Source organism: Sminthopsis crassicaudata, chromosome 5 (assembly GCF_048593235.1).
Source record: "Sminthopsis crassicaudata isolate SCR6 chromosome 5, ASM4859323v1, whole genome shotgun sequence".
NCBI classification, from domain to species: domain Eukaryota; kingdom Metazoa; phylum Chordata; class Mammalia; order Dasyuromorphia; family Dasyuridae; genus Sminthopsis; species Sminthopsis crassicaudata.
In genome coordinates, this window is record NC_133621.1 from 272115467 (window position 1) to 272143110 (window position 27644).

At 33.2% G+C, this 27644-nt stretch overlaps 1 protein-coding gene and 1 long non-coding RNA gene across 6 annotated transcripts in view; one reads left to right on the forward strand and one right to left on the reverse strand.

Moving 5' to 3' along the window:
* LOC141544669 (uncharacterized) overlaps positions 1–27644 on the reverse strand; it is an 82730-nt gene that overhangs the window by 39848 nt on the left and 15238 nt on the right. For all 5 annotated transcript variants that reach the window (XR_012482753.1, XM_074271075.1, XM_074271074.1 and 2 more), the window contains 9 exons: positions 23699–23842; positions 22543–22727; positions 19800–19833; positions 16551–16620; positions 12104–12164; positions 11816–12009; positions 11007–11139; positions 10395–10450; positions 7295–7382 (listed from right to left, as the gene is read on the reverse strand). Coding sequence is in view for 4 of the 5 variants with exons in the window: in XM_074271075.1 (XP_074127176.1) it covers positions 7295–7382; positions 10395–10450; positions 11007–11139; positions 11816–12009; positions 12104–12164; positions 16551–16620; positions 19800–19833; positions 22543–22727; positions 23699–23842 (965 nt within the window). In the remaining variant the exon portion in view is untranslated. The remainder of the gene's footprint in view (positions 1–7294; positions 7383–10394; positions 10451–11006; positions 11140–11815; positions 12010–12103; positions 12165–16550; positions 16621–19799; positions 19834–22542; positions 22728–23698; positions 23843–27644) is intronic.
* On the forward strand, positions 5459–11838 carry LOC141544670 (uncharacterized). Its single transcript, XR_012482754.1, has 3 exons — positions 5459–5724; positions 6655–6783; positions 11716–11838. It is a non-coding gene; the product is annotated as an uncharacterized LOC141544670 (long non-coding RNA).

Here is a 27644-nt window from a genome sequence, read left to right on the forward strand (position 1 = left end):
GGGAAGATATATAATGTAAGAAATTTTTAGCTTACTAATTACACATTTAACTGATTCTTTTATAATTTCAATCTACTGCTACATTCTATGTTTTTTTTTGTGTGTGTAAGATATTTATTTTATACGAGCAAAGCACAGGAAGACATAAAGACTAATTTATATACTCAATGTAGCTGAAACTGTTACATTCGAAAAGTAAAGGTAAACTGAGAGAAGTAAATCTATGTCTGATTTATTGGGCTAGCAAGTAAGCAATAAATTGGGTCAATGGACTTTCTCAATAATCAAAGACTAAGAGTTAGTGATTACTGACCTTGATATAGGTTTGGGAAAGAGAAGAAAGGAAGTGGGGAAGTGGGAAAAACAATGCCATAGCTTAGAGAATGGCATCATGACGATGGGAACAACATGACAGACTGCTAGTTGAGAATCAGGGGTTAGCAACAACGCCTTCCTTCTGTTTTGTGACCAAGAAATCTTCCTTTTTGAGTCCATCTCCAAGATCAGAGACATTGGACTAGACTTCTTTGGATTACAAATCAAATATTCTTGAAGAATATATTTGTGGATGAAGATCCTAGACCATATGCATCCAAGGATAACAGATTTCCTTACACAAGAATAGAAACATAACAAGAGAACTGGATTTTTAAAGGTAATTCATGACAGAACAGATTAATTTTTGAACTAAGCTCAGAGACAAAAATCATGAAAGTCAGAAAGAAGATAAAATCAATTTTTAAAAGACAGAATCAAACCGATATTTAAAAACACAGAGAGAATGGAATATAAATTGTAATTGTGAAACCACTGACCAGGATTGTCTCAAAGAAATAGGGAAATAAAATAAATGAAATCTGATTTCTTCAGTTAGTCTATAAGCTACTCTGATTAAAATCAAGGAAACATGTAACATGGATCCAGTAGCTAATTTGAAATTCATTTTAAAAATTAGTTATCAGGGGCAGCTAGGTGGCACAGTGGAGAGCACCAGCCTTGAATTCAGGAGGACCAGAGTTCAAATCTGGTCTCAGACACTTAACACTTCCTAGCTGTGTGACCCTGGGCAAGTCACTTAACCCCAGCCTCAGGGGGGAAAAATAATAAAATAAAAATTAGTTATCTGAGAGCTAGATAGAATAGGATATGATGGAGTAGTAATTCAGTGGTGAAAAGATTAACAGAACTTTTAGAGAATTGTACCTATCAACAAAGTTAGCTCTAAATAATCCAAAATGACAGAAAAAAAGAAAAAAAAATTCATATATGGATTTTATTTGGGGATATTCAAACCTAAAGATTTTTGGATTTTTAAAAAAAGTAGGAATTTACAATTAAGTACACAGAAGACAATTAGAGCACAATTAGGACACAAGTTTAACCTAGCCCCTTTCAGTATTTGTCGAAGATGTTACAGGGGATTAGAGGAGAACATCAGAACACTTGTTAGAAAGATACCTCCTAGATTCTAGTCTGTTGAGAAGATTAACCACAGGGCAGTGAATTTCATTATGACATGACTTTACCATTTATTTAACTTACTTCTACTAAGAATAAAGTTTGTAATGTTACAAATTGAGCAAATAAATTCAGAATATTAACGCCTATATCTTATGTTTTGGGGCTTCTTTTTCTAGAGGTGGTTCACAATGCTTCTGGGGGCCTGGTTTTTCTACTTGAACTCCAACCTTATAGGGCCCACTTCCAGCTGCAGCTCCTTCATCTTCTTTTAATTGAATATTTCTAAGCTCTGTGGAACCTAGTTATTTTTAGTCACTGGCAAGGATTTGCAAGGATGATTCTTTTGCAAGTTTAAATTCTTGGAACTTCTGTGATTTATCTCAGAAGTACTTGTAGAATCCAAGTTTAAAGCATCTCAAAAGTAAATACTTTAATATAATATTTTAAAATAATATTTTAGTTTTATCTAACTGACACATTTTTTCATAGAATGTCACTCAAAATTTCCAACTATGTTTTTTTTTTGTTGTTGTTGTTGTTTGTTTTTATTTGTGATATTTTGTCTTTCAGGTAACATGACAAAAAATCACCAACAACTGTTTTCCTTCAATACTGAGCCTATTCTCTTTTACTTGGATTATCAGCTCTCTTGGATTATCAAAGCCTCTCTCTACGTGTGTGTTGCCACAAGGAGTACATTAATAAGATCCTTGCAAAGACCTTTTAAATTTAACATGCATATTTCAAACATGTATTCATATTTGAGTTTTCAAATTTCTTAGGATTATAAAATAGTCTGAAACTGATTTTTTTAAACCTCTGATTTATTTAGAGAAAACTCTTAGTTAAGAAAATAGATGCTAGTCCCTTCATTGCAACTTACAGACTTAAAGAGTTACCAAGATAGGATACTTTGAGGTTAAGTCACTTGCCCAGCATCACATAAGTAATATGAATCATAGATAAAACTAAAAACCATGTGTTCTGGTCTAAGCTTTTAGTCTAGCTTTTTACCCATTATTTTGAAATATTTTCCCACAGAAAATGCTTACAATTTACATTCTTTCAGTGAATATATATTTTTAAAAATGAAGTAGCCTTTCTTCTATGTATGATTGTATCATTTTTTTCTAACATGAACTACTTTCATCTAAGTTATTTTTTTCTCAGAATAATCTTACTTCTTGAAGATTAGTCCTTAACTTGGAATATATATTCATAATTTAGTAAAAAAAAACAAAAAACCTCAACAATTTAAACATTTGGGGGCTTGATTGTCCTACTTGAATTCCAACCTTTATGAGTTTAATATTCCCTTTAAAATGTGACAAAATTACATTTATGCAAAAAAGTATAAATAGTAAATAATTATGGATGAAAGGGTTTAATCATGCCAGAATATCTAATAAACAGTTAATTTTGGGGTCTCTAAAGTTTCTTTATCTTTTATTTAATTATGCCATCTCCAGAAACTAGGCATGGACCCACATTTAACACCACATACTAAGATAAAATCAAAATGGGCCCAAGATTTAGGCATAAAGAACGAAATCATAAATAAATGGGAGGAACATGGGATGGTTTACCTCTCAGACTTGTGGAGGAGGAAGGAATTTGTGTCCAAGGGAGAACTAGAGATCTTTATAGATCACAAAATAGAAAATTTTGATTACGCCAAATTAAAAAGTTTCTGCACAAACAAAACTAATGCAAACAAGATTAGAAGGGAAGTAACAAATTGGGAAAACATTTTTACAGTTAAAGGTTCTGATAAAAGCCTCATCTCCAAAATATACAGAGAATTGACTTTAATTTATAAGAAATCAAGCCATTACTCCAATTGATAAATGGTCAAAGGATATGAACAGACAATTTTCAGATGATGAAATTAAAACTATTTCCACTCATATGAAAGTATGTTCCAAGTCACTATTGATCAGAAAAATGCAAATTAAGACAACTCTGAGATATCATTACACATCTGTCTGATTGGCTAAGATGACAGGAACTAATAACAATGAATGTTGGAGGGGCTGTGGGAAAACTGGGACACTGATGCATTGTTGGTGGAGTTGTGAAAGAATCCAACCATTCTGGAGAGCAATCTGGAATTATGCCCCAAAAGTTATCAAAATGTGCATACCCTTTGACCGAGCAGTGCTACTATTGGGCTTATATCCCAAGGAAATGCAAAAGAATGGAAAGGGACCTGTATGTGCCAAAATGTTTGTGGCAGCCCTTTTCATAGTGGCTAGAAACTGGAAAATGAATGTATGTCCATCAATTGGAGAATGGTTGAGTAAATTATGGTATATGAATGTTATGGAATATTATTGTTCTATAAGAAATGACCAACTGGAGGAATACAGAGAGGCTTGGAGAGACTTATATCAACTGATGCTGAGTGAAACGAGTAGAACTAGGGGATCATTATACACTTCAACAATGATACTGTATGAGGATGTATTCTGATGGAAGTGAATATCTTCAACATAGAGAAGAGCTAATCCAATTCCAATTGATTCATGATGGACAGAATCAGCTACACCCAGAAAAGGAACACTGGGAAATGAGTGTAAACTGAGAGCAATGCTTTTTGTTTTGTTTTGTTTCTCTTCCCAGATTATTTTTATCTTGCGAATACAATCCTTCCTTTGCAACACCAACAACAAAATTCGGTTCTGCACACATATATTGTACCTAGGATATACAATAAGATATTTAATATGTATGGGAATGCCTGCCATCTAGGGGAGGGGGTGGAGGGAAGGAGGGGAAAAACTCGGAACAGAAAGGAGTACAAGGGATAATTTTGTAAAAAAAAAAATACCTATGCATATGTACTGTCAAAGAAAATGTTATAATTATTAAAAATTAATTAAGAAAATAAATAAAAGAGGTATAAAAATAATTATGCCATCTCCATGTTATTGTCCAATAACTCTGCTCTTTTTTGTTTGTCTAATTAACAAACTTAATTTATAGTTACTTCAGAAACCTTTTTTTTTTCCGGCTTTGGGCCTAACTCTCTACCAAAACTTCTTACTCCAAAGTTATTAATGGTATCTTAACTGCTAAATCAGCTTAGATTGTTGTCAGTCTATCTTCTTGACCTTATCGCCTCAGATACTAGGTCATTATAAAAATCTCTTACTTCTTTGTTGCTTATCTCATGCTATTATCAGAATTTCATTGGGAAGTGGTCAGAATAGATTATACCATATTATCTTCACATTTTGACAGAGTTATTAGACCTACTGACCAAGGGATTATTGTTATTATTATATACCTAAATTTCAGCAAAGTACTTGACAAATTTCATGTCATCTTTGTGAACACAAACTCAAACACAAATTAGGAGTAAGTTTTTCAGAATTTGTTCAGAATTATTTTCTGAATTATGTATGTTCAGTATCTATATAGCTTCCAAAAAAAGCTAGAACAACCTGATATTTCATTAGAAGAGAGGTACTTTCTTCCAGAAGGAGTCTGGTTGACTTCTGCTTTTATTGGAAAACAAGTGAATTTTAAAAGGTTCTGTATTTCTCAGTCTATTTGTCTTTCTGGACCTTCAAATTGAAAATAACCAACTTTTAGTTTCCTGCTTCCCTTTTCTTAGTTATCAGTGCTGGCATGGTCTGTTCCTCATTAAAAAATGTGCACTCTACAATAAATATCATCACTTCTCTTCTTCATTCTCAAATTTACCTTTCTACTTTTATGATCTCATCCAATTTTACTTGGATTTTTGCAATTAATTACTACTTGGGTCTTTGGTCTATTCTACACAAAGCTGTCAAGTAATATTCTTAAGGCCATTTTCTGGCCTTCTGTGGCATACTGTATCATTTCAGGAGCAATCACTTCTATGTAATCTCCCTTTCACAATCGTTTTTATGCTCTCCCTTCACTTTTCTAACCTGAAGTTCTTTTTTTCTTCATTCATTCTGGCAATCTTTGGTATTACTCCAATGGTATAGATAGTTGGAATACATGTGCTAGTTAAATTTCTAGGAGAGAGAGATAGTCTATGCTTCTGGATATGAGCAATATTTGTCCTAATATGTGTATTCTGTGGGGGAAATTACTGAATGTCTAGCAATAAAGTAATGGGTTGTTTTTTTTTTTTTTTTTTTTGCATCTCAGAAATTAGCAAAGTAGACTGTACATAACTCAAGACAAGGTGGGCAGGGAACATCACCCTCAATCTATCAGTATCTAGAGCATCTAGACAAATGTAGACAAAACTCATGGGACCTGGGGGTAAGTAAATATTTATACATAATTATTTTTGTTATTATTTTACATTTGGTCTGTTTTCCTTTAAGAAAATTTCAGGGGAAAAAAAGCCATTTTTCAGGAAAAAAAATAGCTATTTTGTCTAAGTTGAATAAGTTTTGGGATGGATTGCGTCATGAACATAATAGTAGATGCTCTGTTACAAAAGTTGACAATATTTATAAGTACCCCTTTAAAATAAATCAACAAATAATTTTCCGGAAGACTAGTAAAATACAAATGAGAAAAAGAAGAGAGAGCTTATTAACAGATGACCTGAATGGAAACAGGGCAGGACAAAATTTAGAAAAAACAATCAAAATAATGTGGCTTTCAAAGAAAGTAAAGATAAGCAGTATGAACTAAGACATAAGTACAGTAGAATCCTACTGTCAAAGACCTCAGAAGCCAACATATCTTCATCTGTTAAATGTTTGATGCAAGTGATTCCTGCCTCTGCCACCCCCACCCTTTCCCTCTCAATCCACCACCTCCAGTTATTGGAAAAAACCATTTTCTTTAGTTTGTATTTTATCCTATGATCACCTCAGTTTAATATCCTTAATCTATGTAACTGGATTCTAACATGCAGCAAAGTGGCCATCAAAGATATTTCAAAGTATATCCTGAGGATCTCAAACCCTAATGCAAGGAAAGGGGTCTTTAGTTGCTTTCTCTTCCTAGTTCCAAAATTCTAGCACCAACTTCTCCCATCTCTGTTTCTCACTTTCTGTTGCCTATTATTTTTCAACTTTTTTTTTAATCACTTTTGTCACTATTTACTGTCTTTAGCTTATAGAGTATAACGTACAAAGGCAGGAACAGAAACAAGAAAATGCCTTTAGTAAGCAGATCTTTAAGGTTTTAAAAATGAATTTTATAATAATTTTTTTCATTTTTCATTTTGTCCGATAGATTTATCTGAAATAAATAAACCAAAAGGTTCAGAATAAGGGGATAAGAGAGACCAGTGAAGTTTGAGAGGCAGCCCTAGAATGAAGGTGCAAGCCTGAGTCCCAGATTGGTTGTGTGACTATGAACAAGGTACTTTTGGTGCTCTAGACAATTCTCTGTGACCCTGTTTCAATGAAATTACAGGTCTAGTCTGTATCAGCAAAAAGAATTGTGTGACATGGGCACTTTCATAGAAAAGTCATCTGTATAACCAGCTAATTAAACTGAAAAGTAGCTCATTCAATTTGCTCAAACTAAATACCATGCAAGGGCTGGATGCATATTAACAAAGACGATTCGTAGAGCCAATCCGTCACTCCACTTCATACATAGCTATTTCTCTTCTCTCTTTGTGCAATGAATTTCCCTCTCTCCTTCCAATACCACGTCTCTTCCTTATTTTTTCCTGCTCAGACAAGCCTTCAGTGATGCTGCTTATATAAGGCTATGTGAGTAGGACTAGGACTTTATGCAATTTCTTACCTTTTTGATGGTAGATTTTAATCCAGACCCCATGATCTAGCCCTCATTTCTCCAGCTCCTAAGTGCTATTTTTATTTTTTTAAAAAGAAACCTACCTATCTATAAAATATAATCTTACCTTCATGTCTCAATGGAATACTGTCTTTTATGCTTTGATTTGTGGATGAAAGATGTCTTGCAGATCCTTTCAGATTTTCTGTGGAACACTGATCAGATCGAAAAGGTCAATAAAATAATAAGCCCACTAATGAAAGCACTTCTGAATCTTTGTTGCTGATAAACTTTGAAGAATTTACAGAGAGAAATGAGAGTTCTACAGAAAATAAAACATTTTCTTTAACATTTTTTTTAAAAGAACAACTTCATGCTCATAATTTTCAGGTTTACTCTTCTGTCTTTTTTACTTTAAATGAGATAACTCTGGCAAACATGTGCTGCATGCAGGAGTATACCTTTTCATATAGAAATGGCTACTTTGGAAATAATGATAACATTCTAACTTTGGATATTGCCATAAGATAGTTATATAAATACATATAGTACATACAGTACATGTAAAATACTATTTTGCACCAATTAACAATATGGGAGAAGAAAATATGATTTCAATTGAAAGCACAGTACATAATCCCCTTAGAAGAGGGGGTATATTTGATAGGTCCCTGGGCTTAGAATCAGAAGATTCATCTTCATGAATTTAAATCCTGCCTCAGACACTAGCTGTATGAACCTGGCCAAGTCATTAAATCCTCTTTGCCTCATTTCCTTACTAATAAGGAAATGGCAAAACTACTTCAATCCCTTTGCAAGAAAACTCCAAATTGGGTCTCATGTCTTCAGACATGACTGAAACTACTGACCAAGGAGGCTTTGTAAAGTGTAGATTGATTTAGATTTATCCTGTCTATCAATCTATCAACCTATCTTTATATATGTTTGTAAATTTGTATATGTTCACATATACACAGGTACACACACACACACACACACACACACACACACACACACACACACATATATATATATATATATATATAAACACACAGAAATAAGAGAGTCAAAAAGCAAAAAATGTATAAAAAGAGAGGAGACTGGGTTTATCTCCCCAGTAGACAGTAGAATTTCTCCTCATCACATAGACATTAAATTTTAGCTTAACCACATATGTATTGTACTAAAACATTCATTGTTGCTAATCCAGTATTCAACACAATTTTCACTTTCTCTAGAGGTCTCCCACGTGTAAATTGTTTTTTTCTTTGTTTAATTTCTTGTACTCATGTTTGATATCTTTAATATATCGCCTCTTTATAGCTTTATAGCTTTAATGATCGCCTCTAAAACTCTTTTGGATCATAATTTTTTTTTTAATCTATATGGTGATGATATATGGTAAGAAAAGTCTCTAATCTCCATTTTACCTAAACTAGTAAGCATAAGCATACTCATGCCCTTTTCTTGTCTTCACATTTTTTGCCTCTGCCTTTAATTATTTCCAACAAAAAGCTAAGAGCTAGTCCCTTCAACTTAGCCTATCACAGTTATAAAGTGATTGTGGTGTGATCCAGATTTCTGATCCTCCCTTACCAGAAGACATGGAAATCATCCGATTTTATTCTCAAGTATCTAAAGTACAAGCAATCTCTGAGATAACTCCATTGAAATGTTTCCTGACAACACATTAAAAAGTTACCTTACTCTGTAATCATGTGAACCCTCCAACCCTTTCCAACTTCCTCATTTCTCTCCATGGCATGCACATTTTTCCAGGTCCTTAGCTTTAAAAAAAACCTCAGTTATTTCTTTTCCTCTTGCAACCAATTAATAGCTACACACTGCTAAATCATTCTTCAAAATAACCTGTAATGTGCTGTTGTCTCCAGAAACTGCCAATCGCCCTCTGGTCTCTCGACTTCTTCTTCCTCTGGAGAGCCGCCTTAAGTCTGGCCCAGACAAGACTCCCTATCTTTTGAGCGCCACCCTCTTTTATCCTCCCAGAAAATGGGCGTGGGATAACGCAAGGGCTTCTGGGAAAAATTACTTCAACCAATAAACATGCTCCTTCTAAGCATGCAAGCTCCTCCCCAGAAATTCAAAGGGGTTGAACTCCTAGGAAAGACCAGAACTAGAGAATTGTTAAGTACCGACTTAGCCCTTAGTAAGAACCTAATATCTCATTATCTCATTAGCACTTAGTAAGAACCTAACAATAATCTTTACTATTTTCACACCTACTCCAGTTTTTCACCTTACACCCTACTGGAACAACCTCTTTTTGTCTAGGATAAACCTCTGTTCCAGTTAATTTTTGATAATGATCACAACACGTTTTCCTAAAATAGGTTTCAATATATTATTCTACTGCCTAAGAAACGACTGGCTCCTTGATTCAAATCAAATCTACTCACACTCTTTTTTATGGAAAATAATCTGTGCCTTTTATTAGTGGCCCTCTGAAACAGCTAAATCTTAAGATTTCCATTGCTTGCATTACCATCCTTCCTCTCTCTCTCTCTCTCTCTCTCTCTCTCTCTCTCTCTCTCTCTCTCTCTCTCTGTGAATGTTTTCCTGCTTCTTCTCTGTCAATTCAAATATGACCCTATCATTACACCCTAATTATTACCTCTTTCATTACGTCTTTTCTGATTAAACACTACTAACTCTTCCATTTCCCATCTATTGGACTCTGCAGTTGTGTATAGAAGTTACACAGAAATTTGCCAAGAGTTGGCCATAACATCAACTTATGTAGGTCACATCCTCGAACTTATAGGTAAGCTGATCATGTAGTAGGGAAGGAGGCTTCTATTTCTGTAAAGTCTCTTACTTTACTGGAATACCTGGAACAGTGTGAGGTACTATGATACTTGTTGACTCAATGACAGATTAACTGAGAGGCACTTTGACACTGATTAGTTATTGAGGAGTAGAGTACAAAGCATGAGGTCCTGAAGGTTAGGACCATTAAATTCTCTTCTTGGCTGTTCACTAAACTAGCTGTGAGACCATAGGCAAGTTAGTTGACTTCTCTGAGGTGCACCTTCCCTACATCTTAAATGAATAGTTTTACTAGATTATCTCTGAAATCACTTCCAGCTCTAAAATTCCAATTCTAATTCCACCCAGGATTGCAGTGATAAGTAAATAAGCAAATCTAAAATGTAATTTTAAAAGTAACAATCAATATTGATGGTTCAAAATAACTTAATAGAAAATACCTCTGAATCCCAACGTGACTCTTCTTCCTCTTCCAATCTTAATGTTGATATTGTGGCTATAAAATATATGTAAATAACCACAAGAAAAATTGTAATATATGCTATTGAACATATTAAAACTATTTAAATATCTCTACTCATAATTGCTTCAGGAAAAATTAAATGAAAATGACAAGAGACAAAAAATCCCAGGAGACACAGTTAGATTAAGAGAGCAACATTTGGATTTAGGGCTTATGGACAAAGTAGGGTTTTTCAAAAATAGAAGTTAGGAGATAAGTGGTAATTTTATGTTTACGTTTATAGAACATATGCTATAGTTTATAGAACTTTTTTTTTCAAAAATAGACCACATTTAATAATTTATAATGGCATTTTATCAAAAGAAAAGTTTTGTAAGAATATTCTACAACTTGAGGCGAACCACATTATGGTAGATAGATGGCCAGTTTGGAATTAGACAGTCTTGGGTTTAATTTCTATTGCTGATATTTTGGTTGTTTGACCATGGGCAAGACATTGAACTTCTTAGCCCTTAGGCCACTCTGGGAGACTCTATGCTATGGAACAGTAGTAATGGATTTGACAAGTGCTCTGTCAAAACAAGCTTACTTTTTCTCTCAGCACATTTCTCTTGTAGCTGATCAGGAATATTTGGAATTTCATGAGATATTTGTTTAACAGTATCATTCTTAACTAAAACATCATTTTCCTTTGCTTCCTCTTCTGAGTCTGTTGGATATTCCTATAATTAATGAGAATGAGATGTACAATGTCCCCAGATTTATTCATAAATGCATGGCTAGCACAAATTATGTAAACCTGTCTGCCATACTGCACATGCCAGAAGGTGATGGCTCTAGCAATGAAATCATGCAAAGAATTCAATGTGTTCAATCGCTTATTTTAGACATTTAGTTTACAGAAACTCTTTTCTATAAGTATGAGTTTAGCACAGCACATATACTGATGAATGTTTTGATTATTACTTCAACAAATTCAAATAGTAATAATGGATAAAAATAATAGGATACATAGCTCTTGTTTTCAAGTTATATTAATCTAAAAGGGAAGATAAGATACCATATGACTGGAGGGAAGAGACATAACATCTTGACCATGTTGACTGAATTCTCCCCCCCCCCTTTCTCTTTCCTCTTCTGTCACTTTATCTTCATAATTTTTGATTTGTCCTTCATTTTGCCTGCTTTATAATTCTTCTTCTTTCTGAGAGCTCACACATAAATTGTTTGGATCCATCAATGTTTTAACTTTGTGTAAATTTCCCTGAATTTTCTTGTGATGTGACTTCCATTTCTAGAATCCTTCTCATTTCCATGAAGAGGTTATGAGCATAAGAGAAAAGGACAGAGGATGAACACATAGGGGAAAAATATAAGAACACCACCAAATATAATTACCTTTATGTCCAGAAGAGTAGACTTCATCAGGGAAGACTGTGAAAAGCAAGCAGGTGAGGGATGGACAGCATGAGAGCAATGGGCTTGGGATGAAGACTTAGAGAAAGAATCTGTTAAATCTTTTTCATTGTCTGGCTGATTGTCTCTAAGAAAAGCTGTATCTTCTGTATTGACAGTGCGACTCCCTTCTCCTCCTATATTAAAAATGAATAAAAAATACATGAACAAATCTATCATTTTAAGGTAAGCAATAATAATATAAGAGTAGAAATTCTTCAAATAGCTTACTGATTTTTGTAATTTGATGAGCAGCATTTAAAACTTTGGCTAAGTTCAATTTTGGGAGTTTCTGCCAAAAAAGTGGTAAGAATAATGAGTATCAATACTAACTTAATTTAATTTAATGTAATTTAATTTTAATTTAAAAGTTCACATTTGCTATTGTGATGTATTTAATCTGATCATGATATAGAAAATAAAACTCTTCTGGACTATTTAGTTCACCAAAACTTATACATTAACATTTTGTTTATGACAGTTGAAATTTTAGAAATTTAATATTTAATGTAAATCATTACTGATAACAAAGAATTTTATCTTAAGTCTTTCATTTTAGATTCTTTAGATGTTTTGGAATAGTAAAAAAAAAAAAAAGATAGTATGTTACTTTTTTTTAAAAAAGGGAGAGACACATCTGCGTAAAAGTCTCAAAACTGAGGAAACTAGGGAAATGTTGATGTCAGAGTTCCTTTTTCTAGGTCTGGTTGTTGGGTTCATTCATTCTATTCCTTCACCAAGAAGAAATCAAAACCTCCTGCTTGCAAGAGGCTACTATATTGAAAAGAAAGGGCATAAGAACTTTAGTCACATAAGATCCTTAATGCCTTCATTATATAAACTTCTAACTGTGTTATATTGCTTGAACTTTTTTGTGTTTTATATATGTACTTTGAAGGAGTGGACTTTATTCTGTAAAAATTATCAGGATCTAGGAAAAGCTGTTGCAGTCTAATGATGGATATTATATTCTTTACTGTTCATTGTTTTCAAGTCAATGCCAAATATCAAGCATGATGTACATCTGATGAAAAAATACATTTAAAACAGATACATTTAAAACAGAAGTCTTGTGTGTCTCTGTGTGTGTGTGTGTGTGTGTGTGTGTGTGTGTGTGTGTATGTGTGTATGTGTGGGTATGTTATAGATCTCTGGCAGTTTTGTAAAACTTATGGAAGATTATTCAAAAATATTTTAAGTGCATAAAATAAAAATGTAAGTTTAAATAGGAAATGAATTAAAAATCAGAAAATCACCTATTGTTAATGAGGTCACTACAAATTTATGATATATAACCTCAACCAAATCCTCACTACTTCCAGGCCTACCATGCCTCCTTTATCAATTGACTATCCTACTTTCCACGGCAGCTCTTCCATACTTTTTCATTGTCTCTCAAACCTTCCATGTTTTCCTTCTCCCCCATACTTTCTATTGATTAATTTGCTTCATATTTTACTAAAAAAATTTGAGACATCTGGCATGAGCTCCTTCATCTCTCCTCTTCCACATCTCCTATCATTCCGATGCCTTCTGCCAATATTTCCTTGATCCCTACCTTCCATGATGAAGTAGCTTTACTCCTTACCAAGGTTGAGCTTTCTACTTGTTCAGGTGCTCCTGTGCCATCCCATCTCCTCCAATAGATTTGCCTCCTCTCTCATACCAACTCATTTATTTTAAATTTCTGCAATCTACTAGATCATTCTATCTCTCTTACAAAAAATGTCCATATTGACCATGTGCTGAAAATCTTCCCTAGATTCCCTAGCAAAATACCTCAAAATGAAGAAATGAACGAATTAACTTCATGAAAAATGTTCCAAATTGTCCAAGACTCAGAGAAATTTAAAAATTAACACGTTTATTATATCAGCTAGAAGGTCAAAAATTGCAAAGAGGGAAGAATTCTGGGAATATGGAGGAGTCAGTTGGTAAATTTCAAGCTCTCCAGATTTTCCCCACAAATAGAACAACTTTTTGCCTCAGATCGAACAGATTGGTGAAAGATCAAGATGACTTCGAAAAGAAAAGGGGTTCTGATATAACTCAAGATGATCTAGAAAGATCCAAGCCTGAAGAGTAATCTGTTTGAACTGCAAAGACCTCCAGGGTAGTCCCACAGAAACATCAAGTGGGGACCCATCGGCTAGCTGGGTATAGCTGGAACCATAGAGACTTTTTGTCAAATTGAAGTTTTAATCCAGAAGACAATGAAAATCACCTGATTGGGAATGCCAGGCTCTATTGTGCTGCTGAAACAAGGCCCTGGGTGAGAGACATTGGGAAAAAACTAAAAATAAAATCCATCCAAGAAAAATAAGGAGATGGGAAAAAGTAAACCAACTAGAACAGGAGGTACAGAGTCTCAAAGATGAAATTAATTGAAAATTAGAATTGGGCAAAAGGAAGCCAGTGAAGCTATGAGAAACCAAGAAACAACAAAACAGATTGTAAAGAATGAGAAAATAATGGAACAGAATGTGAAACATCATATATGAAAAAGAAAATATGGGAGTAATTGGACTGCAGAAAGCTGTGACCAAAAAAAGGACTTGACAAAATAATGTAGGAAATAATCCAAGAATATTATCCTGGGGTGATAGAACATGAGGGGAAAGGAAAAATAGGAAAAATCCACTGAACACCACCTCAAAGAGATCATTTATAGAAAACACATGGAAATATTTCTACCAAATTTTGTAATCTCCAAATTAAAATGAAAATGTTTCAAGAAGGAAGAACAAATGATTCAAATATGCTGGAGTTATAATTAGAATTGTATAAGACTTAGTAACAGGTAAAATAAAGGATTGTACATTCTGGAATCAATCTCTTCACCAAAAAAAAAAAAAAAAAAAACCTAGGCCTGGGGTGAAAAAGATCATATCCAGAAAAATTACCTATAATTTTGAATGAGAAATATGGATATTAAATGAACTTGCAAATTTTCAGGACTTTCTATCAGCCAAACCTGAATTTAACAGAAAATTTAATATATAAGAGCCAATATCAAAGATCACTTTTAAGAAACTCAACATAGACAAACTGTTGAATCATCAAAAAATTATTTTTTTTACATGGGAAACATAAACTATACGTCTAAGATTCACATCAACACTAGGGTAGCTCAAAAGAAAGATAGGCAGAGTTAAAGTGAAGGACAAGGTAAATCATGTTATACAAATGAGGTGTAGAATAAAAATAGGAACAGGCATTAGACCAAAGGGAAGAGGGCTCATAGTTCTGAAAACCTACTCACATTGGGAATGGGTTCAATAGGCAAACACTACATATACACTATGAAGAGTATAGCACCTTCCAAAATCTATAAAGAAATAAGGGCAGAAGGATGAGCAAATGAAGAAACAAAGGGTAAGGAATAAGACAAAGGAGGAATCCTTGAATGGGGAGGGGGAGGTTAAGTATTAGCAAGGCAAGTTATAGAGTAGAATATTAAAGAGTCAACAGGAATAGTTGTATGTATGTGGTGTGTGTGTATGTGTGGTGTATCTACATAAATATATCTTTTTTTAACTGTAGTTTGCTTTAGGGTAGGGGAGGGGATTCAAGGGGAAAAAACACGGAAAGTAAATAAGTTATACAGCAGACAACCAAAGAACAAAATACAAAGAAGTAAAAATAATGGAAATTCATGAAATATAATTTCTTCTACTAATAACGATATATATATATATATATATATATATATATATATACATATTTCTATGTACATAGATATATGTATATATATATACAAATATCTATATCTATAACTATCTATCTATATCTATCTATCTATCTATACTTTCTTGATCTATTAATTCGTTGTTACATATTTTGAATCCTCGGAGGTTTTTCAAGGTCCATGACAATGTTCTCTTTTGTTTTGCTTTATTTTGTTTTGTATTCCTTTTGTTTTTTCTTACTCCATTTTTTACGATTTAAATTTTAAAATTAAATAAAATTTAAAAAATAAAATGCCATAGAAAAACAAACAAACAAACAAAAATAACTTCAAATAATGGGAAATCCTGTATACCACTAAGCGGACTGCACATTGATCCAGGTGTTTTAGAAAACCACATACAACACTCATAAATCTGATTGCATTACTGAGAATTCATCCTCAAAAGAGCAAAAGAAGGAAAATAGGATCTATATTGACAAAAATATGGAAGTCACCTGTGTAATCAACATTAAGGGAACATTATGGAACAAATCACAGATTTGGATCTAGAAAGCACCTTGAATATCATCTAGGAAACAAAGATTTTTAAAATGTCATTCATTTTAGAGTGGCAGTCATAAGATATGAAGCCTAGTCCTCTACTCCAAATCTAAGATTCTTTTCAGTGCATTGATAAACACAAAGGTACAAGGAAATATGGAGAGACATAGAAATATTAGCAGAAGGTAAATTTTATAAAAGTTTATTTCATTTAGTTTTTCAGAAAAAAAAAAAACAACAAACAAAAAAAATAAGCTAGAAGTGGGGAACTTGAAAGAAAACTTGAAACAGAATAAAAACTTATATGCTTTAGAATCATTTGGGTTCATTTAACTCCATGTGGATCTTTAGTGTTAAATACTAGAGAAATTGTATACTATTGTTTGCAATTTTTAAAAATAAAGCAAAACATCCTCCAAACAGAAAAAATTAATAAAGAAACTTTACCTTTGTATCAAAATCCAGTTCATCATCTGTGCTTAGCCAAGCCTTATCAGATCCTGTATTGTCAGAGAATCTTTCAAAAAAAAATAACCCAAAATTAGTACATTTCCAGAAATCAGTCATCAACAATTGCTGTTCAGTTGTTGCTTTGCCATCAAATGATACATTACAAAGGACGTGTTAATTGATCAGGGTATTATCAATGATTCCTATTCCAAGATTTATTTTGACTAAGAAGAAAATAATGTAGAAACTATCAGTCAGTCTGTCCTCCAGAACAAGATTATTTTTAATTTTTACACTCTTCTAAAGTTGACAAATGAACACAATGGGACATTATAAAACACAGAACCAACAAAACCCTGGAAATTGTAACATGTCACTTCTCCAAGCCTTCCCTACTTGGTTCTGAGAAACTTTCACTGACTTATTTTTTCTTACCCCCCCAACTGGTTTCAGCATCTGACTTTGTGATCCCATTTGGTTTTTTTTGCCAAAGGTACCAAAATGACTTGCCATTTCTTTCCCCAGTTCATTTCACAGATGAGGAAACTGAGGCAAATAGGATTAAGTGAGACTTGCCTGGAGTCACAAGATAATAAGTATGTGATCCAGATTATAATTCATAAATATGAGTCTTCTTGATTCCAAGCCCAGGATAGCACCCACTACTTTTCCTAACTGCCCTTCAGATATGCGAGTAGGTCATACTTTCCAAAATGTATGACTCAGAAAAGTTTTAAGCATTTATCTTCCTTGCTAGATACAAATTTTACACCTGCTGTGGTAATCTGCCTTCAAAGAATTTCAACTCACTTGGGGTGGAAGGGGAGGGTAGTTGGGTCCAGAATTCAAGGAGGATGGGGTATATCACTTATGATGGACTGGTGCAGGGAACTTCCAGACAGGAAATAATGTAGATGGACAACTGTTGTGTCTGAGTTGCTGGGGGACACTTGCTGAAAATGACAAAGGATGAATCCATTCTATCTTTATTCCCATTCCCACTCCTTGTCCACTGACCCTAAGGTTCTCTTCCCAGCTCTTTAGGATCTATTAGCATCAAGACATCTTCCCCCTCCTTTTTTTTTAAAGCTCTATTTCCTTGCTAGCATCCCTGATTTCCTTTTCCTTCTCCTTAAAAGTGCCCACAGATTTTTCTTGTTTTGTCTTGTTTTTTTTCTTTTTCTTCTCTTCTCAGTTGTATTCCTTCTCTTTTTTTCTTATAGTCTTCATTTTGTCTTTGTTATGTCGTCCTCCATCTTTTCAAATCCTCCTTGGACTCAGCTCCTTTTTTTCCTTTAGCTGGAATCTTTCTCCTTCAAGTCACTTCAATTTCTCCTGAAATTCAAGACTCCTGAATTTTATTAACTTTCAATCTCTATTTTCCAAGTTCTTAAGGCTTCAAAAATCATATTCGCATTTGCTTTTCCTTAAATTCAGATCTAAAAGAGGTCATTCTGTCCCCATTAATAGGAATAATGTAAATTTTGCAATATGTCCATCAGCCATAATCCCATGCAAAAGGAGATCAGTTTCCTGGGACTGTCTTGTTAGAATATCTAAGACTGACTCAATCATCAAGGCAATTTACAGGAGAATTTGTTCTTACCCAGCCCCTTTCCTACCCACTCCCTAACTCCTTGCTAATGGTGTCTTTACTCCCTAGGTCAAGTCCTTATTTCCCTCTCGCTCTTCCCTCTGATTTTAAAAAGCCATGTTACTTGAAGTATCTTGCTTTATGATTTATATGATTTAGCCCATACGCTGTTTCACATTAACAAATGCCATTGTTTGTGATTGTGATAAATATTTCGGGTGAATTTGTCACATTAGGAACTGCTCTCCCAGCCTGGTACCTTGGTGCTTTATATATGTGGTACTTCTCTTCATTCTTTGGATAAAAATAGTTAGAAAGGTACGAAATGTTCAGCTTCTTGGTATCACAGGATTCTTCCCACCAACCTCCTGACACAATCACTCCCTGTTTTCCCTCTTTTAGGTTCTCTATTTATTTTTAATTTAAAAAAATCATTTCTACTAATACTTGATTCTACTTGATCATCTAGAAAGTGGAAAGGGTTTTTTCCCCTAGACTTTTCATCCCTTTTTGTAGTAAGACTAAGTCATTGACAGCAATAAAGAGCGCAGAATCTATAGGTCACTGAAAAATAAACATTCTGTGAAGTGGGAAAATAAGCTCACTAGAAGTGAGATACTTAGTCTTTGATCATTACTGCTAATGGCTTTTACAGTTAATGCTCTGCTACATCTGTTTGCTTTTATAGCATCTCTAGAGAAATTGTTTTTTAAAAAAGGTTTACCACTTCTTATGATACAATGCCAGTTTGCCCACATGTCTCTTAACTGGGAAAAAAATATTCCTGCTAAAGTCTCAAAGTGAAAAGTAGCTTTGTACCATAGTTGTTCACAAGAGTTTCAAGCAGAAAGTACTCACCAGACACTTTCTTCTTTTCTATTGCTTCTCTCCTTGCTGAGAATTTTCCAATACCATTTCTTGTCTTAACTTAGGATCCTGGTCCCAGTGACTAATTCCCACTCCATCTTGATAATTCCTTCAACTGAGCACTTAGATAAATTTCCACAAGTATAATATGATACATCTTTGCATTGCAGATGTGCCTCAAAAGGCTTGCTAGGAATTCATTCCAGGTGGCTACTATGTGGTGTGGCCATATGGAACATAGCGGTTCATTTTTTCATTCATTTATTAACTATTTGCTAATAGTTATATAAGGGCATTGTGGATAAGAAGTAAGAAGTGGGTAAAAATATTGTGGATTCAAATTCTTCCTTTGTCACATACTGATTTTGTAGCCCAAACAAGTCACTTAATCCTTCTGCATTCCCAGGCAACACTCAACACAGAGCAGTTGCCAATCTCATAAATAAGCATACATGCTTACACATACAGTGTGCATAAATACATATATGTATGTGTTTATATATTGGCATATTATTTGTATATTATGCGTATATACACATATATACATACATACACATAATAATGTACATATATAGATAAATGCATATACACTCGTACCAATTAGAGTTAAGTAAACCTAATTTTTTGAAAGATAAACATGGATTAATGTGATAGTGGAAATTGGTGAAATAAAAGATATAGCTTTTGGAGTCATAAGAGTCTGCTTTGCTCTTGATTGAAAAGCTCATGGAAGACTAGTTCAAGAGGATTAATTAAAAGAAATGTAAAACTGCTATGAACCATACCTGCTTATAGAGTCTTCTACAATACCATCTTCTGCTATTATAGAAAAAATTAAAATACAATTAAAATTTGATACATAAATAGAATATGAAAAGCATACTTTTAAAAAACTTCTATAAAGCGTAATATGAAAAGCATAATTCTAAAGCCATTGTATAGTGTACTTTTTGAGCAATAACAATATGATTTAAATGGAATTGCGTCAAATAAGATAAATGTAGTATTATTATCTTTTAGTAGAACGAGGTGGGTCTTAAAGTATTGGATATCTGTCAATGATCTGGTTACATTAACTGCTTCGCACTGACAGAGCATGTTATCTCTTTCCCAAGACAGAAGGTAAATACCATTAATGGTGAATTTTCCCAAATGGAGTTACATCAGATTACCTCTAATGTCCAATTCCAAGTTTTTAAGTCCATCTTCTAATCGTTTTTTTAAAAGGGAAAATATTACTTAAAAATAAAGTTTCTAGACATTTCCCCTAAAGCATACATTTCAAAAATTATAAGGGCAAAAATAATGTGAAGAAAACAATTTGAAGACATTAGAACACTATTTTAATGTGAGTTACGGCTGTTACTAATCAGAAGAGAATAAAATACAAAAGAATTAAGAATTAAATAACTAAAATACTTACATTCAGTTCATTTAAAAATTTCAAACTATTTGAATCATGTGCTAAAAGAATTTACTATCTATTAAATGTTATGGATAAACTGTGTTTTTTTCCACCATAACCCTGAATTAACATATCAAAGTCACCAATAAAAATAACTAGTTATTTTATAGTTATTATTATATTATTATATATTATTATTTTATTATTATACTTAATATAGAAAACAAGATGTTGGTTCCAGGAATGTTAAAAAAAAAAAGGACTTCTAGGGACCAGGACCAGGGCTCTAGCACACTCATTGTTCATGATAATGAGTCTGGTTCATTTTGAAAATGTAATCTATAGGAAAACTTATATGCATATGGTTTTCTATTAGTAAAACTCAAAGGGAAAAATACTTAAGTTCAAAACAACGTAATGTGTAATTAAGCAATTCTATTATTACTATACAAACCTATCAAATAATGAATTTTATCAATTTTTTGATGAACAGAAAATAAGGTGGACCAAATAAATGTCTTATGGTAGAAGATGAATATTTGGGAGAAAGCAAATGCATTTTATAATAGCAATCATATAATTAACTTATTTATACTCCTAATTATTTTAGCCATTTTAAACCAACATTAACTCCTAATTATTTTAGCCGTTTTAAACCAACATTAATACATTTATCCATAAGCTGGAATTTGACCTTGTATGTCTATATTCTGATACCTTCCTTGAACATATCTGGGTACAGTTCTATCACCAATAAGCCATACTCTTTAATTGTACTTATATTAAATTCTGTTACAGACTATAACTTTTTCTTTGATTTCATCATGAGATCATTAATGTAATAATTTTTATTAAAATTGGATTAGGAGTTTTAAAAAATTTTATATGTAATTAGCATGATAAAAAATAATGTTAGATTTTTGATGAATAGAATTTCACTTTCCTTCCTTAAATGTCACAACAATTTTATAAAAGTAGCCAGAGATCAACCATTTTACAAATTAATAAATAAGGAAAAATGATGATCAATTTTCAACTCACAAACAATAGGATTGAAAGTGTTTTATTGGAAAAGGATTTTTTTAGGCAGCAATAAAATATAACTAAAATTATATACTGCTTTTTCTGCCATTGTAATTCCTCTATTCTTCCATAAGCTTTACATCACTCATCTCCTTCTGACAATGTAATGCCCAATTCTTAAAATGTTTTCCTCTATGCTTTCCTATAAGGAAGTCATCTAAGCTTTCTGCTTTCATCAGCATTCAAGTAGGAATCACCAGAATAACCATATTATCTTTCTCATGTGGTAATGGATAAATTATTTTAAAAATAATCATTTAAGATGAATTTATTATTGCAAATCTAGGTCATTAACTTTTCAAATGGGCCAGCTAGCAAGCTATAGTGTTAGAAACTCAACCAGAAAATGCTCTATCATTTAACTATCTGAATCAGAAGGATGTAAAGTATTCCGAGGGTCAAGTTGGAAGTGGGCGTGTATGAAAAATATTTGCAGAAAATGAAGGATCATATGCATTACCTTTCAAATCTGCTCCTCTGTTCGCTGGTTGCCCTAATTCTTTTGATTTTTTATTTTTCTTTAGTTTGTATTAAGGGAAAGCTTTATGAACACTATAAAAATTTGAAAACATTTAAAGGTGTTTCCACTTGAATAAGTGATTTACTGAGTTCCAAAAGAGAAGACTCTGCTCTTCTGCTGTTTGATCATTCTATCAATCAATCTATATTCAATCATAAGTAATATTCATTATTTATTTCACATTTAAGAATAAAAACATCATATTGCCAAATACAATATTTACTATTTTGTGTTAAAGAATTTTCATATGATTTGCTTAAACATGTTTAAAATAATTTGGAAATCAGAAAATTCATAGTGTAGCTTGATTCTTTTTCCTAATAAAGCAGATAATAACACAAATACGTTTTTTGTAGTTTCAGATAGTACAGTACAGAGGTAATTAAATCATTAACCAAAGATAAACCAGTTATTATTTTAAAATATAAAACGAAAATAGAAAAAACCCCAGAATATATGAATTTTAAGATTGCTCTTCATTTTTTTAAAATTAACTATTATTTGGGTTTGTCAGTTCTACCTTTTTTGTCCAGGGATGGTGCAATATCAGAAGTCTTGTCTGAACAGCTGATTTGGGGCGTACAGGGCTTCTGCTTTTCAATTTGTTCCTTCTGTTTTTCAATCTTTACCTTTGGTTTTTCAATTTTTTCCTTCTCTTTTTCAATTTGTTTCTTCTGGTCTTCAATTTGTTTGTGATAAATATTTCTAAAATAAAAAGTAAAACATAATAAGAGTACATCAACCAAGATAAAAATTGCATGTAACAAGTCTTTGTGTATCTCAAATATTAGATTTTTTTTATTGTTTTAGTAAAAACTAAAGTCTGGAGAACAATACTAATCAATTTAGATGTAATACACTTGTCTTCAGAGTCACAATATTATAGAATTCTAGGCTTAGAACTGATAAAGCTTATTTGGGGGATCAACAATCATCTCTTTATTTTATCAATGAAGAACTAAATCCCAGAAAGGTTACAGTTGTCCAAGGTCACACATAGCATGAGGGGCATGATCTCACCACAGCACTCCAAGGTGAACATCCTTACCCCTGAAAACTGCTTCTCTGTGAATTCCAATGTTGACTATTAATATTTATGATTCTTTTTTGTTATCACTCATATGAAGGCATCCAAGATATGTGATTTTTCCCTAAAATTAAAACTTTAGGTCTCTTATAGTTGAGAGATATCAGTAAAACATTAAAATAGAAACAAAGACAAAAACCACTTCTAAATGTACATTATTATTATTATTATTAAATTATATAACTCCTTGAAGATCAAATACAAAAATGTTTGTAAACATTTGAAAACCTTAAAAAATTAAAATGGCGGCTATTATTATTTCTGAAAATTCTGATCTCAGACTATGACTCTCTTATATCCCTTTTGTTTATGTCATACTGAACTTTGATAGCCTAAATTTTCCATTTGCTCAATTCCTTTTTAGTAACCTTAAATACAAAACAGATAGAGGTCTATCCTCAAGAAGTTGCCTGTTTGCCTGGTGCTATGCTGAAGCACGTGGCAGTTTTCAGAGCTGTAGTTTGCCAGGATGCTTGCCAGGCAATTATTATAATATGAAACTATGAAAGCCACATTCACTCTCAATTTTATGGAGGAAATATTCTTTTAGATGTAATGATATAAAGACATGAATTATGTTAGCACTTACACAGGATAACCATAGAGCTTAGCATACTTCTCAGCTATCCATCCATCATTATCTTGGAGAGTGTGATCAGCATTATGTTGAAGAAGAAGAGTGACCAAGCCTAAAGCTTCCATACCGACACTGACAGCAATCATAAGGGCCGTTCTAGAATACCAAAGAAGCAATTTGTTTTTAAAATTTTTAACTAGTCACATTTATCATATTTTTCTGGACATCCTTCAATAAGAGGATATCTCATATTTTCTTTACTCAATACAGACATACATACATATATATATATATATATATATATATATATATATGTGCATCATGAGCACATGTATGTTGGGAGAGCAGTACTATGATGGTTCGAATGCAGAATTACAAATATTAATAAAAACCAGACAAAAAGATGGAAAAGACAACTTTTTTTTGTCTTCTTTCAATTTTAGTGGGGATTGTGAAATTAATCATAATGTTAAAAAAAAAAGAGAAAAAACCCCACAGTATTCCTTGTATGAAACCATTAAGCTAATTCAGCTTGTTTACTAGCCTTAAAAGTAAAGTGGAAGCCCTTTGAAAATAATTAGAAATAATCTTAGCCACTCCAATGAATTCTTACTCCAGTGTTCCATCATAATGTAGAGGTGACCACTGCTTGTCTAAAGCAAAACCAGAATAAGCTATTTTATGTCTTTCTGAAACTTTTTGAGCACGAATACAGCAATGAACTTTCATGTTTTAGGACAAACTTTTGTAAATTAAGAAGAATTAATCACCAGAAGATAGTTGATTTGAGAAAGACTATGAAGTCACAAAGGCATTTTATTAGGATTAACAGTGATAAGGGGCAGCTACATGGTGCAGTGAACCAACCCTGAAGTCAGGAGGACCTAAGTTCAAATCTTAACACTTAACATTTCTTTGCTGCATGACCCTGGGCAAGTCATTTAGACCCAATTGCCAAAAAAAAAAAAAAAAAAAAAAAAAAAAAAAAAAAAGATTAAAGAGTGTTTAAAAGCTGAACAAGTGGAAGGAATATCCATATTGATAAAAATATAAATATTCTGAAATACTGAGCATATTGCATACTGATGCATGGGCTTTTTACCTAAGCTAGTATTGAAATGATATAATGGGAAGATTTGCTATCCCTTGACTATTTAGTGATAAGTGATAAACTGCCAATTCTATTAAAGGTTCAATTCATGTAAGGCGAATCTTCACTGGAAAAGTCATAGATTTTAAAAACGCATTTATTGAAATATATTGATGGAATCCTAAACTCTGGTATCAGTAGTTAATATCACATGTCTAAAAAGGTTAGGGTTTTTTTTTTTGTTGTTGTTGTTGGTTTTTTTTTTTTTTTTTTTTTTTTTTTTTTTTTTTTTTTTAGTTAACTATTCAGTTCAGCATTCAAAATTGTGGACTAAATAGTAAATCACTTTAACTCTTTCACATTTACCTCCAAACAACATAAAATAGCTCCCCAATAAAAGTGCTGTAAAAGCAGAACCATGAAAAGGATGGAATGAAACAATCTATGAGCCTTAAGAACCTTGGAAGATTGGAAGGAAAGGTCTCATTTTAATAAAAGGGACATGCAGTCCAGACAGGAGCATCTCAGAAAACCAGCAGTAGATTCTGAGTGTCGGCTCAGAGAAGGAAGCAAAAGCCAACACCAGCATCACCCATGTACTTCAGCATAGTCAGGGGAATAGACAAACTTCGGCTCTGAGAACTGCCACATGCTTTATCATAGCCCCAAATAAACAGGTAACCTCCAGAGGACAGACTTCTGTAACTCTGGGCAAATAAGCAGACCCCAGACATATAGGTACCTAAGCAAACAAGCAGCCACTATAGTCAGACTAACACTGCTTCAGTATATCTATGGAAAAATGCAGAAACAGCCTTAAAAGAGGGCAGGCACAAACATTAGGACATTGGTTCAGTAGCAAGTTACCTGTAACAAGCCTCCCTCAGTGTCAGCCACCCCACCCCATCCATAAAGAAAAAGGAGTGTTTGCAGGCCCAGAAAGAACTTTTAGGAGAGTTCTGAAAGGAGCTTACAAAAATCATAAAAGAAAAATTGGGAAAAGAAAAAGAACTTTTCGTTGGGGTTTTTTTTGCCCATAGATGTTTTGACATTGTTGCCTTCTTATGACTTTGTGTCTTCATCTACTTAATCTAATTGTTTTACATAATTATCTTTAATTTTTTTTTTTTGCTTATCCTTTGGAACTGCTGGAGGCCCTCAGGGTCTAGCAGCTTACTTGCTACTGAGTTAGATGATTAGTGGTGGCATCTGGTGTGTACTGAATGTTTCTGCATTCACCCTGAATACACTGAAGGACATGGTGATCCAGTCACTGGCAGCTGCCTGTTTGCATAGGTACATGAAGGTTCAGGCTCTACTTATTTTCCTGGGGCCTCTGGAGATTACCAGTTTGTTAGGGGCTAGAGTGAAGGATGTGACAATTCTCAGAACTAGTCTCCCTGTTCCCCTGACCATTCTGACCATACAACTGTTGGTATTTGCCTACTCCACCATACTAGTGCTCAGTTTTTACCAAGGGCTACAGAGGTGGAGTTTGTTGGTGGCTTCCTCCCCTTTTACCTGCTAATTTTCTGCTAACTTTTCAAGTTCCTTGGGGTCACAGATTATTTCTCTCTGTCTTTTTCATGATTCTACTGTGCCCAAATTTGTTTTGGAAATGATTTTATATTTGTTTGGAGGTGAATATGGTAGCTACACTGATTTGCTGCTTATTCCTCTAGCTCAATTCCTAGAAGTCATTCAAAATATTACATCTATTCTTTTCATTCTCTTAATTACATATGATTAAATTCAACAAAGGGCAGTGGGAAAAAAAAGAAATCAAAATTAATTGAAAACTAAAGAATCTAATCCTAAAGTATAAGAACAAATCCTCAGAATCAATGCTAAATCAAGCTTCTGAATGGAATCTGCAGTAACAGAACCCAGAAACATTCACAGTAATAATTTTCCAACTCAAGCCATCTTGGAAGGATTTTAGGAAAGGTCTGGCTCAGTTGGGTGGAGGGAAAATGGCCCACTATAGGCAAGGAATATAAAGGGAGGCTCTTAGCAAAAATATAGCAGTGTTGGCTACTTATTCTGGGTTCAGAAGACCAGTGATCAGCAGAACAGATGTGAAACCTTCAGTACAAGTATAAAAAAATTTGTAAGCCCCCAAAAATCAGTATAACAGGTGGAACTTAGTCAGGCCACCCAGTAAGTGGGAAAACTTGCAGCAACTCTGGCCCCTGAACTATCAGTAAGAGGTTCTCGTACCCTGCCAAAGAAGATTGGGACAATTTCCCCCTATGCCCTATAAGCAGAGGTCAAATTTTTTTAAAGAAGCAAATAGGCAAAAAGAGCTCTGACCATAAAAAGCTACTTTGGAGATAGGGAAGATCAGAATAGAGAATCGCAAGCAGACAGCAAAGGCAACATGACTTCAGGGGAAACCTCAAAGTGGGATTTGAATGGATCTCATGATCTCAACATCAAAAAAGCTCTCTAGAAAGAGTTTGAAAAGGATCTTGAAAGAGAGATAAAAGAAAAAATAGGGTAAAGCTATGCAGGAGAATAATCGTTTTTTCGTTTTTTTGGGGGGGAGGAACTTCAAAAGGTTGGAAAAGCACAAAATCTGACTGAAGAAAATAACTTCTTAAACAATAAGATTGGAGAAATGGAAAAAAAGCTACTGAAGAAGATAATTTAAAAAATAAAATTCTTTAAACAATAAATTTGGTTGAAATGGAAAAAAAATTCATTGAACAATTTCTTTAAAAGTACAACTAGTCAAATGCAAAGGCAGGTAACAAAGCTAAGTGAAGAAAATAAGTCACTAAAATTAGAATTGTTCAAATGGAATTGATTGAATCAATGGGATACTAAGAATCAAACAAAGTTCAAAAAATAAAAATAGAAGAAAAT